This window comes from Rhea americana, unplaced genomic scaffold, assembly GCF_003343005.1.
Source record: "Rhea americana isolate MKP2758 unplaced genomic scaffold, rheAme1 scaffold_18, whole genome shotgun sequence".
In the NCBI taxonomy this organism is placed as follows: Eukaryota; Metazoa; Chordata; class Aves; order Rheiformes; family Rheidae; genus Rhea; species Rhea americana.
The window spans coordinates 7,799,193-7,815,617 of NW_028185927.1; the positions used below are offsets into that span (position 1 = coordinate 7,799,193).

At 50.3% G+C, this 16,425-nt stretch overlaps 1 protein-coding gene across 2 annotated transcripts; it reads right to left on the reverse strand.

The window, feature by feature from the left end:
- Positions 1 to 1,612: 1,612 nt before the first annotated feature.
- On the reverse strand, positions 1,613 to 16,423 carry TGFB3 (transforming growth factor beta 3). 2 transcript variants are annotated; one of them, XM_085301780.1, is made up of 7 exons: positions 16,072 to 16,423; positions 10,313 to 10,476; positions 8,870 to 8,999; positions 7,212 to 7,319; positions 6,234 to 6,405; positions 5,466 to 5,619; positions 1,613 to 2,761 (listed from the first exon to the last, which is right to left on the reverse strand). In XM_085301780.1, the coding sequence occupies exons 1-7, from the start codon at positions 16,421 to 16,423 to the stop codon at positions 2,603 to 2,605; spliced, it is 1,239 nt and encodes a 412-aa protein (XP_085157906.1). In that variant the 3' UTR covers positions 1,613 to 2,602. The 2 variants fall into 2 exon arrangements, with proteins under 2 accessions (XP_085157906.1, XP_085157904.1); XM_085301778.1 differs by lacking the exon at positions 1,613 to 2,761 and having other exon boundaries at positions 4,073 to 5,619; positions 16,072 to 16,419.
- Between the last annotated feature and the right edge of the window lie 2 nt (positions 16,424 to 16,425).

The following is a 16,425-nucleotide window of genomic DNA, read 5'->3' on the forward strand; positions in this document are numbered from 1 at the left end:
GCCCCGTTCTCGTTTTGGCTCCTCTCCAGGCACCCTTCAGACACCCGGCTTGGTCCCTCTGCYGCCACCGAGGAGCAGCAGTGAAGAAGGGCTAGCGAAGCAGACCAGTCTCAGGGGCTTGCCGGGGTTAATCTGTGGACGGTTCTGACGTGCTCCAAGTGCCACGTATGATTATGAAGCTAGTGTTCTAGCTCAACCCTCTGCAGCTCCCCATCCTCCCATCCCCTTTTCCCCCCTTAACAGCAAGGAAGCCTTCCAATTGGATGGGCAGCGGAGCCAGCACTGGGCTCATGAGGAACACTGACCAGAGACCAGGCTCCAGCTTGTAAACCAAAACCTCCCCGGCGGCTGCTGCTAAAAGGAGATTAGAAAGGATTCCTCTGCCAACTGGCATCTGGATTCCCCCCACCACCACCTCCTCAGAACGCATCCACTAAGACTTTCTCGTCCGTCAGTGTGGYAGTGTAATCACACGCGTGCCTTCACCCAGGGCCTCCTGGGGACAGGCCGGGGGCAGCAGCGGCACGGGCGGCTGCTCGAGCTGCAGGACGGAGCTGAGCTGCACGTTTCACTGAAATGCTGACGAGAGGTCAAGAAGCCCCAGAGAGAGGAAAGGGATCAAGCTAAGCRGTGGGGAGGAACTGTTTACGAGAGCGTGGGTGCCCCAGCCAAAATGTCACACGGGTTGGCAGGCTCCCTCCACTGACCCACCCCTGCTAATCCCTGGTCAGCGGGAGACTGGGGGGGGGCACTACAGTTCGTTAAAATGTTTGAGATCATGTGTTGGGGCAGCATCATGGTGAGGTATATGGAAGCAGTCACTTCTGTGAAGAAAAGAGCAACTCAAGCCTGATGGAAGAGCTGCAGTGTGAGACACCCACGGAGAGCCCTGGCCACAACCAAGCTAAGTATCATTTTACACTCAGTTGTTGGGGACCAGGAATTAGGAGGGGACAGGGAGGAAATTCTGTGGGCTTTAGAACATGACTTTAAGTATTTGTGGTTTGGGGAGTCAAAGGAATGAGGAATGCAGCCTGAGTCCCACGTGGCATCCAAGCACTAGAGATTTTTACCTTTGGGAGCATCTACAGCTGAAAAAAACAAACATTTTTCAAAGAGCATATTGATTACTTGCCAGGGTCACATCCATGAGCCTTTTATGAGCATCTGCAATGTTCAGGGTAAATTTAGGGGTTGCACACACACCTGTGTSTACAAGTCCGCACTGGCAGCCATATATACATTCAAACGGACATTACTAAGCCGTGGCAACTGCGGCGCCCTGGTCATTTAAAYCCTGTTGTTGGAAGTATTTTGCATTTGAGGAGAGGTTTATGTGAATCTATCAAAAAGCAGGTGCCAGAGGTGATGTGCACGGCTGAGGAACTGGGGAAGAACAAGGCACAGGCGCCCCAGGCACCGTTTGAAGGTACCAAGGAATTTCCATTCTGTGGCTTCCTGGCTGACCTAAATTCTGTCTGTTCCTTTGAAGAGATGTTTTGGAAAGGGGAAAGGCTTCAGAGTGACCCAAGGATGTTGCAGCAGCCTACTGGAAAAATGGCATACCAGCTAACCCTTCAACAAACAACTTCCTTGTGAAAAAAAGAGCATCTCCCCCCCAAAATATTTATTTTTTACAATGTTTTTGAGATTAATATTTTTGATGTCTTGTCAGGTGAGGCCTGGGCCATGTTCAGGTCATTGTGCAGAATAGGTGCAGAACTCCCCAAAGCACCTCACAAACCACAGCAAAGGGTCCTCAGGGTGCATCGTCTCAAGAGTGAATGGGCCCAAAATCCAGGTACCCACAGGTATTGCTCCTGCCCTGACCCCGAAACCCTCTCTCAGAAACTCCATGAAGGGAAAAGAGCTGAATGAAGGAGACATTAGTCCTTCTGCAAGTTGGTGTTCAGCGCTCTTTTTCCTCATATTTGCCCACTCTCACCAGGCTGGCTGGGAACCTTGCATTTTGTGTTTAGGAAATGGTAGCCAGGATCTGCCAAATAGGCTTGAAGGTTTGGCAGAACACTCTTTTAGCTGAAGGACTCCTGGATCACGGCTCTGAGGAACAAAAGTCTGAGCGCGTCTCTGAGCAGCTTCCCTTCTTGGCGCATTTTCTTTTTCTAAAGAAAATTTCAGGATTTCCTCCTGAAAAGAAAATCTTAATTCTTCAGGCCAGTRGAGAGGGCTGAGGACCCAAGACAGCTAAAGCTAGAATAGGAAACATCACCCAGTTTCCCTTTCCCCTTTCAACTGCTCTTTTTCATTCTCTCACTCTCCCGGCTCAGCTCCCTCAACATTCAACACGCAGCAGTTCCTCCACCCTCTGGCCCTCTCTTCCACACCAACTGTCCAGCCATTTTGGAGAGTGTGGCCTTCGTGTCACCAAATAACTCCCAGAGGGAAGGTGACACCGCCAACAAGACCAAGATACGTTCCAGAAGAGATTCCCCAAGGGCTGCCAGACCGCGAGCACAGAGTTTGGTGCTCGGGCCTCAGCATGAGCAGTCTCTGGCCCCCTAGTTCCTTTTACGTTAGCGTCGGAGCAGGAGAGTGGGCGCGGACACGTTCCCTCTTGGCTTTGGGTGGCCCAGCGTGCCTTTCAGCTGCACTTGCAGGACTTCACCACCATGTTGGAGAGCTGCTCCACTTTGGGGGTCCTCCCGACATAGTACAAGATAGTGAGCGGCTCCAGGTCCTGGGGGACGCAGCAGGGTGAAGCAGACGCCTCAGGGTTCAGCGTGTTGTACAAGCCCAGCACCTGGGGAAACAAAGTAAACGCGACAGAGTCGTGACTCCACGTACGTGGGTCGAGCGCAGCGGGGCACTGCAGCGCCAGCGCATCTCCGGGTGTTTGGCCTGACGCTCGTCAGAGGGTGCTTCCCTGGGGGTTGCCTGTCGCTTCCTGATCATGGCCTGCTCCTAAAGGGTCTCACCTGCCAGGCCTGACTCCCCCACCTTTTTAATTAATACTACTATTTTTTAATGAAGTGGTGCTGCTCTGTGGCTGATGCCTGGAGCAGGGGGTTGAAGGAGTGCAAGTAGTTTCCTCCTCCATCTTTGATGCGGTACAGCAGATAGTGTCACCATTTTTGCTTTTCRGAAAGCTGCACGTAACCAGCCTGGGGCCATGTTGTTTTGAGTTCAYTAAAACTAAACTAAAAGAAAAAATGAAAATCAGTGCTGCTTATTTCAACCAGCATCTCGAGATGGCCCTGGACGGATGCTAGCCCTCCCGAGTAGCCACAGCTCCCTCCCAGCTTTGAAGYGTCTGCTGCTTTCTCTCCACGCTGTCCTCCAAGTCATTATCGTCATTACAGTCAACACACTGTAATGCTGGAGCCAGGACAGTGTCCTGTGGGACCCCACTGGATTCCTCCTCCCGGCTGGCCCCGGCCCACAGATGACTGTACACTTGAGCCATGTGGTGGTCACACAACGGTTGCCAAGTTTCTTGCCGGAGGTGGCCGCTTTTCAGAGGTAAGCGATTTCTTGAGTTGTGGGGCCAAAATATGATCTCACCTGCACTACTGTGGTCCCATTAGCACCCATCTGGTTTAAATGAGAGGGTCTGGCACGCTGCCTGTTAACTACTTTACAGTCTTTAGGGACAAGGGGTGCCAAGGTAGCATCCTGCTCTATCATCCAGATGCATTTAATTGCAGGCTTCCTGGTGGAAGGTCTCTGGGACACTGAGTGAAGGCCCAAGCTGTACCACGCTACTTTATGCTCTAGGGCCACTGCACCCCACAGAGGCAGAGTACATTAAATGGCATGGTGAGAAGTCCACTTTTCACCATGTTCTTCTTAGGTGGTGCTGGCCAGCCGTCAGCCACTGTAGTTTTCTAAAGACTGCTCAGGTAATTCAGCTAACCTTACCACTTCATTGGTAAGATGATTTAGGGACTAGACCATCTCTCATATGAAGATAAGGCTGGGATCTTATCAATGTGTATAAATATCTGAAAGGAGGGTATAGATAGGATGGGGGCCAGACGCTTTTCAGTGGTGCCCAGTGATAGGATGAGAGGCAATGGGCACAAACTAAAACACAGAAAGTTATGTCTGAACATAAGGAAAAAGTTTTTTTTATCTATCTTGAGGGTGACTGAGGACTGGAACAGGTTGCCCAGAGAGGTTGTAGACGCTCCATCTTTGGAGACATTTAAAAGACGATCTTTAAAGGTCCTTTCCAAACGCAACCATTCTGTGATCGTTTCTTTTCTTGCTCAGGAAAAGAGCATTAGGAACCACCTTAAATCCTCCTTTCACTCACACTGATTCCATCCAGTATCTACTAGAGAGCTCCTCAGGGCAAGTGGATGGAAAAGGTACTACCCCACATGCATGTTGTTCTTTCTAAGCTGCTGATTTCACTTGCTCTGCCTTGTGCTYAATATCTAGCATCAGTCCACTTCTTCAACAAGGCTTGCTGCTGTGCGGACTCTCAATCTATCAAGAAATTGTTACAGCCTTTCCCAAAATATCATCTTTGCCTAGTTAGCTATTCTTTCCCTAAATCTGCTTTTCCAGTAACTTTGTTAGTGGAGCCTGAAGCTAAGTTGCTAGTGAGCTGTTGCATTGCCTGCCTTGCTGCCTTTTGTTTTGTGGGCAGAAGCGCATTTTCCTCTGGCTTTTCTTGCTTTAATGATGAGCTGCCCATTAGTCTGTCTTCTCCCCTTGGTAGGCTCCTGCCATGTCCATTCATTTGTATTGCTCTTTTTTCTTCCTTTGCTGTAGACATTAGCCAGTGTCAGATGCTATTCTCCAGAGATTGCCGAGTATACTCATATCAAACAAAAGTTATGCTTGAGTTACCTAGAAACATTTGCTTTCAGCCAGTTTTACGCATGAATCTCACTGCCTAGGGGGCTCCTCTCCACCATAGGTCAGGTTGGATTCATACAGCTGTAAAGGATGCCTATGCAGAAAGGAGAGCTTACTGCATGGCCATGTTCACTTCTGGACATAGACACAGATCCCCCTTCAGTCCTGGGCTCCAGCTGTGGTAGGACAGCAGCTGTGTGCCGTAGCACAGGTTTTACACGACAACCTGATACAGAGTGCAGAAAAATCCTCTGTCTAAACTGCAGAAAATTTAGACAGAAGATAAGTATCAGAGTTCACTTTTAATGTGAACAATTTCATTAATACCCTGACCACTACTAAATAGGTATCCTAGTATCATCAGACCTGCTGTTTTTACATCTCATCCAAGAGACAGCAGCCTTCTTCTCCTCCTCAACATTTGGCTGAAGCATGGATGCAGTACTTACTTCAAAGGAAGTCCGTCCTGTCTGGCTGACCCACCTACACTGTCCCCCTGAATTACTCTCAAGGGTTTTTTTTAAAAAGTACTGATCCAGACTGTTATTGCTGCACTGAAGAGACCAGATGAGATCAGGCTTAGGGAYGAAGGGGAAGCCACAGCCACAAGCCCTAGAAGGATAATGTGCTGGATGTACCGTGCTGTGCGTCGTGTCTGCACTGCGGAGGTACGGACAAGGGCCTGAGCAAAAGTTAGCAAAGTAGCCCTTAGGCTCGTGGACCCATTTCCAGCCCAGGTCCTGTCGGAAGTCAATGTAAAGAGGACGCACGCAGCAGTTCTCCTCCAGGTTCCTGAAACACATTATTGACACAAAGTTAATTTGAGGAGGCATTATACATGAGTATATGGATATGTATATATTATATGATGCATCTTCCTTAGCAGAAGGACTGGTATCAGCAGTGCCCACTGTGACACCGTGCTTCATCTTTGCTGGATGTGAAGGAACAGCAGGACCAGGAGGAGCCCGGGGTAGGTCTGCAGCGTGGCACTGTGTGACTTGGCCACTGGGCAGCTCTACCACTAGCATAGTGAGGAGGTCCCATGGATGGTAGGTGCCCTAGAGCAGGGACAGGCCCTGCCTGGCCCAGATACGCAACATACACTTGGGACTGGCACAAGGCTGCAGCAGGTCCTTGCCCGTTTTGTGCTCTGGGACCCTGCTCAGGAGTCTCCTCCTCACCAGTGGCTCACCCAAGGGCATAGAATGACTCTGCTGATGTGGCCAGTGTCTCCTTCTTGGACGCCATGAGAAACAGCCTGCTGAGCTGTGCTCTTTGGATGGCCCCCGGGGCACCACAGTGACCTACAACTCCCCTGGAGGGTTCCAACTTTTCTGGAGTCTTGCCAGGCTTGCCCACCCGAGGAATGGGACCCAGTGACTCTAGGCAGGATTCTGGCTTACCGGAAACAGTAGTTGGTGTCAAGGGCTCGTTTCTTTCTCTGGCCTCCCAGTGATGGACCCTCCAGCCGATGTGGGGGTAACATCATCAAAATGAGGTGGGGATTATGCAGGTCTTTCTGCTTCTTCAGGCGCCCCAAGTCCCCACGGCCATAGTCATCCTCACTGTCAATGCCTTCAGAGACAAGCAAGGTCCATAAAGAAGATGTTAATGTAGATGTGGAGGGTGCAAGAAGACKCTTCAGTGCATTTAACGCTCTCATGCCTCCTCCTGAAACAGGGTCACCATGCCACTTATTCTGGGACTTCTTCCCTCGCAGGGACCCTTTTAACTCCTGATTAATTTGCCTGCTCCAAGCCTGGAACAGAGACTTGTGGGCCACCTGTTTTACCATTTGCAAACTGCTGGTGGGGCCATTAATCCATCCCACTCACTCCTGGCTTCAGTCCCAGGACAGGCAGGAAGATGAATGGTTTAAAGATGTCAGATCATTGGCACACTGCAAAACAGCCTCAGAAATGGAGCCTGTGGGGGCCAGTGGCTGCAGCCCAGGGCTGCAAGCCAGGAGGTTCCTAGTTCTTAGGCCAGCCAAGCCACTGACTCTCTGGGCCACCTCACACAGGATGCCTGACTTCCTTGTGTTTCAGTCGCCCTAACGGGAAAGCAGAGCCTCTGTGGAAATCTGAGACAGCATCAAGCTGCACTTCCCAGAGAGACATTAAAATACAAAATTATTCCTTTCTGCAGACACACATGCAAACCCACCCAGCCTGCACTTCCTTCCTCCCAATTCTAATTTGTATAAAAATAGATACACCAATATAATCAACATGCAAACCTATATATATATATATGCCTTAAGATAAATGTTATGCAAGGTTAACGCTCAAATACACAAAGCAAGCCTTCAGTTTGCTTTTCTTTAGACATGCTCAGCTTTCTGTTCCTCAAGAGCCTCCCCTAACCCAGCTTTTTCTCACCTTTGAATTTGATCTCCAACACCTCGTGCAAATTCTCCACAATGTCCCCATTGGGCTGAAAAGTATGGCAAGGACAATGTATACTAATTTCCAGGCCCAGGTTGGACTCTGCAAAGAAGGAGAGCACTCTGTGAGAAACAATCATCTTCCTCAACTGGACTGTAGCAGGGAAGATCCACAGAGGCCAAGTACTGCCGTAACTTCCAGTTGGTGGGTTGATTGCACAGTCATGGATGCCATGAGAGCTGGGGAACAGAAGCTGACTTGGAAAGGAGAATGGGAACCAGAGTCTTGTGGCTTCATTTGTGCCAAAAGCCTTGCTCTTGCTAAAGGGAGCTTCTTGCTCAAGCGAGGAGGGTGCTGCTGATTAAATGTTCTAGGCTATTCAGCATCCAAATGCATTTGTGAACTTCAAGGAGCTCCACTGGAAAACAGTTATTTTGAAAAGCTGGCCCGCAGTGTCTGTGTTAAGTCAGTATCACCATCCTCAGTACCTGTCTACTATCTGGCTTCTGCTTAGTGTCTGCAGGAGAGATCTGAAAATGAGCAAGTTGGATGTGGATAAATATTTCACTGGAAGCATTTTTCTCAGCAGCTGCAGCCTCCTGTTTTGTTGAGCTCCTAGCGGTCTAAGTAACAGACTTTCCAGAGGCATGTCTATTTTCATAATAACTTCCTGGACCAGTCACGCTGTGTGGGCCTTACTCAGGAAACAGAAGACTTTTATGAAAGCTCCTTTTCTATGTTGTGTCATGAATTAAAACATCTGGCTCCCTGGGGCATTGACAAGGTGCCTGGCACCTTCTTTCCTAAGCTGTATGCTCTATGCTCTGTGATGTCTGTCAGCCAGCGTGCCTGCCCAGAGCAGGCAATTCCAGCACTGAACTCCAGCCATCAGGACAAAACTTAAGATTGCTTCGAAAAAGGAGAAGTCTACAAACTCACAGCTCACCCTTCCAGAGAGCGGCTGCTTGCCAGTGCCTACATTCCAGTTTTCAGTGGCACCTAGCTTCCATCTGTGAGGCCAGACCAGCTGTGAGTCACGGTGGTATGCTCCAGCTGTGAATGGGGTCAGTGTTCTTGCTGGAAGCTACCCCATAACTATCAGTTGGGCTGCCCAGTGGTGGCAGAGGTATGTTCTCTGCAGTACTGAAGCCTCCATCTGTCTAGGTGTGTCAGCCTCTGGTATTTCCTCACCTTTATACCTGCCAAGCTGCAAACAGCTCAAGAAGTCAAGATCCTTGCTGTTTTTCCTACGGGATCTGCTCTAGTTAACATGAGAATTAAACTGCAGCAATCTTCATTTTGTTTGTCACAGATTATAGATCAGACAACTGGAGAGGTACCTTCTGGGCTTAGGATCAAAGAACTGAAAGAAGTGCCAGTATTTCTYGGTGAAAACAACTTCCTCCTCCAGAGGATGAATTCTTGGTTACACTCAGCCCACAGAGCTACAGAGCAGGAACTCCAGGCCTGAGTTAGGAGCTAGGAAGCTAGCAAACAGCATGCACTGAGACAGCTCTCTGGAGGAAGGCTTGTTCTCAAATGGAGAGAAGTTGCCCTCCATGCAAGCCCTGCTCCTGCAGGGCGGTTCTCCTGTCTACATTAATCCACATTACTACGGATGCCTTGACACCCAGCCCAGCCCAGATCCCTACCTCTGTGCAGGAGCCACTCACGCACGGTCTCGGTGACGTCGAAGGACAGCCACTCCGGGGAGCCCCGCGTCTGCACATTCCTGCCACTGAGGTAGCGCTGCTTTGCTATGTGCTCATCCGGCCGAAGGATCTGCAYGGGAAGGAGGCGTACGGGGAATCAGCCTGCGCAGTACACAAGGCACGGATAACCTTCTCTTTTCTTCCACACCTTGTTACAGACTAATTCAGGAGGCGGCTCCCAGCAAGGGAGGCACCAGGAATACCCCAGCCTGGTGACAGGGATGTGCTTCACAGCCAGTCTGAACCTCTATTTAGCACCTCTCCCAGTTCATCCTTGTTTCAGGGCACATCTCTACAGGCAGCAGTATGCACTGCAGCAGATCTAATGGGTAGTTTTGTTTCTGTATACGCCTGTGGGAAGTGGGTCTGGATTTCAGGAYAGAACTAGCAGTGGGCAAGAGAGGGTCATGCCAGGGGTCCCTTGCCCAGCAAGTCTGTTAATGGCATTTTCAGGTATCTGTGCTTCAGCTTCTATCAAAACTTAGCAGGACTGATMAGGTTTGGAGACCACATCCCTTGGTTTGACATCCCTACTCTCTTCCAGGCAGTAGGTCACAGTCCGTGCAAGGGTCTCCTCACTGCAGGACTCCAGGCTTGTGCCACAGAGCACTGTGGAGATGCTCTGGGATTGCCTGCCTGTTGGCTGTGCCAGCTGGTGGAGAATTGCTCTGACCTTTGGAGAGGAATTCCTGGTAGTTCTGAAGAGCTAGCAGCTATAGGGCAATTTTAGCTGCATTTTTACTGCAAAATAGGCAGATGCCAATCTGTGGGAATGTRCAGCCTGGATGCTAAACTGTACCATTAGCTAGGTGGTCCAGCCCTGCCTGAGATCAACTCCAAATCAGGATCATATCTTACTCTATCAGGAGAGTCTGAGGGTTCAAACCAGTTCCTGATAAGCACCCATATCAATGTGCCAAGAATTGTGCCACGGAGAAGCTGCTGATGAAAGGAACATTGAGGACAAGCGTTGCTTATCCAGTGAGTCTGTGATAAGACACASGGCTCCACCCACTGGATTAGCATTGAGAAGCAAAACTGCCAACGGGCCTAGGTGTGCAGATGTGACCGAGGGGTCGGTGCTCCTCCATGTGCTGGGGGGGGCCTCTTCCAACCCCTTCTTGGTGTAGCAAAGAGGGTGCCTGGGGTCGGCATGCCAGGGTGCCCACAGCAGCTGGGCAATGTGAGTGGGGAAAAGGGTGACAGGAAGGAAAGGTGAATGAATTGCTTTGTATGCCGGAGGAAGCCTGAGGTTAAAAAAAAAAAAAAAAAAAAAATTCTTCTCTCTGTCTTCTGTTGCCTTGCACACATCAGTTGAGGCAACCATCAAGGAGCCACGTTGTTCTAGGCCCAGACCCTGGGGGAGGCAAGAAGGACACTCACCTGGAAGAGCTCAATGCGCTGCTCACTGCGTTTGGAGCTTGGGTTGGGCACACGCAGCACCCGAAACTCGGCCCGGAACAGGTTGGTGCTATTCTTCTCTGCTGAGGACACGTTAAAGCGGAACACATTGGAGGTGACACCTTTTGGGCAAATGCCCAGTTCATCTGTGAGAAAGAAGATGAAAACCATAGGCTAGAGGTGAGGAATCTAGAATAAACATATTGGTAGACAAACAGACTTCCAACTGAGTCCTGCCGTTCCTCCTGCCACCTATAAAGAAGTGTGGCTGTCTGGCTAAGAATAACAACATATGAACTCTCTTGAATTTACTCTACACTGGAATGTCTTGCAAAATCTTCCCACTGCTGCCACCATTATTTCACTGGTACAAGCCAGAGATTCTGTGGAGAACAACCGCAGTATTTTTAACTCTATGTCTTATAACTCTGTTCATTAARTGTTGCTAATGCATGTGAGTCTCTGCGTCTAAAGTGACAACCCTAGCCACGAGGATGGGGTGAGCTCATCTGCAGCTAGTACGGCCCATCACAGTCACAACAATGGAGTGACTGCTTGTGCTGGAGATATGAAGCCGTGTAGGATCTGATCTCCTTACCTTTGAAACTTAGTTTTACAAACTTTGACATTTTCTCCTGGAATGAAAGCCAGTCAAGTGGCCATAAAGCATGAGGTATGGAAGATTTCTTGGCTATGGGGGTCATATTTAGTGTTTCCTGAAAGAACTGGGTTTTAAGACCAGTTTTAATTCATGATCTTGAAGAGGAATTCATAGATGGTACTAGATATAATGTACTTCAAGGACAGATCAATAGTGCTGAGAGGCCTGCAGAGATCAGATACATGGGCAGAAAGTAACACAGCAAGTCTCAGCCTGGAAGTTGCCTGTTGAGCAGAACAACCCAGCCCACAGATGCCCAAAAGAAGAGCAGGTAAAAGATACGAGGTCCAAAACAGAGTCCACTCTGACTTTGTCTATAAAATAACGCGTTCTGCTGGAAAAAAAGGGGGAGGGGGAAGAACAGCCTCTCTGCCTCTCTTCACGGGTCCATTCTGGTCCTACRGAGAAGGCTCTGTCTGCCCTGTTACTCCCCTCCTATTGACCGTTGTAGCCTTCAAGGCTCTAGCATCAGTAAGGCTTCTTGCAGATAACACTCAGTAGCTCCTGCTCTGTGGCCACATGCAGGTTTCCCTTCAGTCATACAGAGCCTTTCATATGACCTCTGGCTGTTTCCCAGATGAACACAGGGCTGTCTGTCATGCCAGCTGATGTTATATTTGTGTTGTTTCTAAAAAAATCCTCCCCCCCCCCCGCAAAACAGAAAAACCATCACCCATTCCCAGCCACAGTTCCAGTCTGTGACAAATAGGTTGGAAGCCCTGGCAACCTTCAAGTTATATTCCTGGACTTGGCCCCCTCTCTTCACAACACCATTATCTCCCAAGAAAAACAGGTTCTGAAGACAGCCTAGTGTGGGACAGCCTCTGAGAGCAGAGGCTAACTTCCCACACTGACTTCTGCTCTGAGCAAAACTGATGCACTTCCAGAGTCATCTCCATGAAGATGAAGGCCTTCGGTTTGTGCTGCACCCCCAATTCATCAGGTTTATAAAGATRTGTTCTTAAGGTGCTGCAATTTCAGCAACTAGCTAACAACCAGGTGTTCACATTGAGATTTAACAGGAAGCTTTTTGCTATTTGTAATATTGATTGGAACAGATTTCGCACACAGAAGKGTCTCTGGCTACTATTCAAGATGGATGTTTGGTAGCCCCAAGAGACCAGACCCTGTAGCAGCCACAAGGAGGTATGCTCAGCCCAACAGCCTGCAGCTCAAGCCACCACAAGGACACCGACAGCAGGATCTCCACCACCATGGCCAGYTTTAGGTTTTGTGCCACAGAACAGCACAGGGGAAAACCCAAGCGCTGATCTCTTTAAATGCCCAAAGGCATCTTCCTGGCTGAAGCCTAACTCTGATAACTGGTCTGAGTCCTAGACCTAGCTGGATACTGTATTCTAATTACCTCCCCAAGCAGGTTTCTAATCCTAGTGCTATTGATAGTGTTGTAACAGCCTGCCCTTCCATTTCAGAGCAGACTGGCTCTCCACAAGGGATGTCTCAGTAGAACATTTGAAATGCTTTTCTGCATCAGMGCAGTGGCCCATCTAGCCCAGCAGCTGTTTCTAACAGTGGCACCTGGACATGTTATTTAGGGATTGCTAGACAGACCYGGTCATATATCACAGGGCAGATGAGAGGCAGAATTATCTGTTGTACATTAGCTCCTTAAGGCTCTTGGCTAAGTAGTGCGGTGACTGTCTCTAGGGCATCTCCCCTGCTGCCACTACATTGCCCTCTACCTATTTATTCTACCAGCAAGGTCCAGGTGTCTTCAGAGACTTTCCTAGTGGAGGTAACAAGAGCAATCTTCCCTTGCCTGGGAAGAAGTTTCTCATTCCCTTCATACCCTAGGAACAAGCCATCTGTGATAGGCAGATGGAGCCAAGTTCTGTGTCCCACTCTGAACACAGTGAGGTTGGAGCCTGGTTCTGCTTCTCGTAGCAGRGAGCCCAGAGCATGGGTCTCACTCCCACGAAAAGGCTGCCCCCTCACAGGCAAACCTCTAGCTGATCGATTTTGGGCAAAGTACTTCTTGCAAGAGGTTGCAGGCACAGGAGGTGACGTGATTTATTGGGGAACACTGGAATCTGGACATGGCCAGATACTGGTACTGAATAAAGCCTGGAAGCAACACTCCTACAAACTCTTCTAGTCCACAATGCTCAGTGGATGTAATCAAGCCTAGAGACAAGGAATCTGTGATACCCTGTGCACATCCGCCAACCTGTGTCTGGCAGGACAGATGTATCCTGTTGTTAGCACTTCTAACTACGAGGATCCTACAAATACTCTGGAGCCCAGGGAGCCTCAGTGCTGTCGACTGACTGATGAGACCAGGAGCCTTTTCAAGTGGATGATACGATGCAAGGAGCTTCCCTCTTCTTACTACTGGTCTCGGCGAGGTGCAGGTTCTCGATGTGCTGCCRATCCTGCGCAGGTACTGTTTCTGGCAAGCCCCAAGGAAGCTGAGGGCTGTGCAGTTAGAGTTTGACGCCAAGGAAGGGCAAGCTGTTTGTGGGCAGCTACTGCCTCACTCTATATCGTACCACTGGCCAAGGTGCTTCATGCAGAAGCTGCATAACTGGGGAACAAGAATTCTTCCTCCTGGAACTCTGCAGGTGGCAGGTTTGGAGGGAAGGGCTGTTTGGCCCCAGAAACCCATGGCTTTAAGTGCCTCCTCTCTCAAGCTGGCTTGGGAAACGGCACCTGTTTTTCCTCAGGAAGGTAAGCACAGTAATTTGCAGGACCATTGCAGATACTCTCTGAGCGTGCATCTAGCCAACAGTCAGTGCTAAGGGGGTGGGGGTTATCTGAACTCCCACGAGTTTCAGGAGGGCTCTGAAGTGAAAAAATTAGTCAAGATGGAGTTATTCTCTCAAAGAAAGACCCATATAATTTGGGCAATGACTATCACCCCCTATTATAAGCCTAGGAAGAACAGCAGAAAGAGCTTCCCTTGAACAGTCAAACAGCTCAGAGTAGGAACAGGGATCTGCTCCTGAAGATCCTTCCTTCCTCGAATGGTCAGGCTCCCCTCGATGCTATTTTTGCTCCTCAGCTTTCCTTACTGTTGAGCCTTAAGTCTTGGCGAAGGATGAGTTCTCTAAGCCAAGGAGCTGTTTGACTAATGGTTTGGAACTAGAACATTTCTTTTGTGCATGTGTGTGTATGCACATTTCAGACTTGTCTGTATCATCCTCACAGTTCCCTCAATGGAGCTGCCCTCCCCTTCCCCCCAGGAGGAGACAGGCTCTGGCTCAGAGCACGCTCTGAGATCACCACCTGGCACAGTGACAGAGTCATGGGAAAGTTGAACATCAGCCACTTTTGAAGACACRGGGCCAAATTCAGCGATGGTGTAAGTGGTGAAACTCCCCAGGTTTCTAGAAGAGCATGCCTCTCTACACCACAGCCCGTCTGGAGCCAGTCTCCGCTGTGTGACCCAATTCCAACATTGTTTCTTTCTATGGATAGTGGGATCTACACTGTTGGCTCCCAGGAATTCAATCCTAACACTGCCGGGTCTTTTGAACCCACTGCTCAGAGCCACGTCCTGGTGTCCTAGATGGAGATGGGAAAGGTTCATTCTTTTCCATAGGAATGGAGAGGTCAGTATGTATCTGGTGGACAGTGGCTGAGGCTGTGGGAGTTTCCTCTCAGCAATCTCTGCACRTACCTGTGGCATCCACTTCTACTGCTCTAAGCTCTCTTGTCTTCTTGCACTTACCCCACCAACCCACAGTCTCTCCCCTCTGTCTCCTTGCTGTTTTCCCAAGCACCACACATCTTCCTCTTACCCCTCCACTTTACCCAAATCCACTCCTCTGACTTAATTTCCTACTGCTGTGCTCTCCCAGTTCCCGGCAGCAGCACACACTGGTTCATAGTGTGGCTGTGTTATTTTGTGCAGACTTGCTTTACCCATAACGTTTTAGAATTTCACAACTGACACTATATAGGTCAAAAATGTTGAAATATGGGTAAGCTGTTAATACCCTGTGCACTTTCTGTTCCTTGAGTCTTGGTGTCTCCTGAGCTAAAAGCTAATCATATAACCATATGGAGTGCAGTCTGTTAGAGATTAAGTGAAATTTGTTGCATTACCACATTGTAGCTCTTATTCCAGCTCATCATATGTCAAGATTAACATAAACCTGGCAGAGTAGCTGCATTCTGGCTGCCTGTACTGAGTCCCAGCTGCTCCCCAGGAACTGCTGGTGTTCAGTGTCCCCAAGACTGCAGTACATTACAGGGGGACACCCTGGATGGTGACCAACATCCCCTAGCAGGAGGAAGTCCTAAGCACTGACTGAGAGGATTGCTTGTGCCTACATCTGCTCAGCATTCGCAGTGTGCTTGGGGTTCGTATCTGCTCAGTCTTTGTCTTTGCATCTGTATCTGCTCAGCTTCTGCACCTGAATCTGTTTAGTGTCTGCATCTGGGCCTGCTCATCATCTGCTCTGCACCTGCTCAACATCTGCCATGCTTCCTTAGTGCCTGGGCTGCCAGCGGGGATGGGGGGGGTCTCCTTTGCATCGCTGTCTGCTTTGCACCTGCTCAGCATCCCTGTTAGCTGCTATCTTCTGGTCACTCTCTGACTCCTCAGTAGTTGAGTAATGTCCTTAACATCTTCCATGCAGGAGTCTTTTGGGCAGATGCCTTTCCACGTTCTCCGCAGCCAGTGCGGGCTCTGCACAGCCTGAACAGGTTGCCTGTATCCTGGCAGCAGGCACTGGAGCTTCAGCAAGGAGGAGCCAGTGACCAGCTGCAGAAGACTCGTCCTTTAACATTGGACCTCTCCGCTCTCGGAGCCCCAYGCGTAGCGCTCCCCTGACACCCAACCTGCCTCCTCTTCCCTKCCCACGTCTTCCCCCGTCTCCTCCTTCCTCCAGCCTCCGGCTCTGCTCTCCCCTCCCTGCCTTCCCCGGGCCGTCGGGGCCGCCGGCGCGGGCTGGGAGCGCGGCTCGGGGCCGGTGTCCTTGCAGCAGCCGCTCGCTGGCGCCTGCCCGCCGACAGCGCTGGCCTCCTCCGCCCGCGGCTCCGCACGGCCCGGCCCGGCCCGGGGGGCTCCGCGCCGCAGCCGCCCGCGCCCCCGCGCCCCGCGCCCGGCACTCACTGTGCTCCGGGAGGCCCTGGATCATGTCAAATTTATGGATCTCCTTGGCGTAGTATTCGGACTCGGTGTTGTCCTGAGAGCAGCTCTCCTCCTTCTCCTCCTCCATCTCCTCCAGCAGCTCCCGGGTGCTGTTATAGAGGGCCAGGATCTGGTAGGGCACATGGGCCGGGCCCACGGTCTCCGGGGGGCTGGTGAGGCGCAGCTTGCTCAGGATCTGCCCCCGAATGGCTTCCACCCGCTTCTTCTTGATGTGGTCGAGGTCCAAGGTGGTGCAGGAGGACAGCGAGAGGCTCACGGTGGCGAAGCTCAGCAGGCAGAGCAGCACCAGAGCCCTTTGCACGTACATCTTCATGT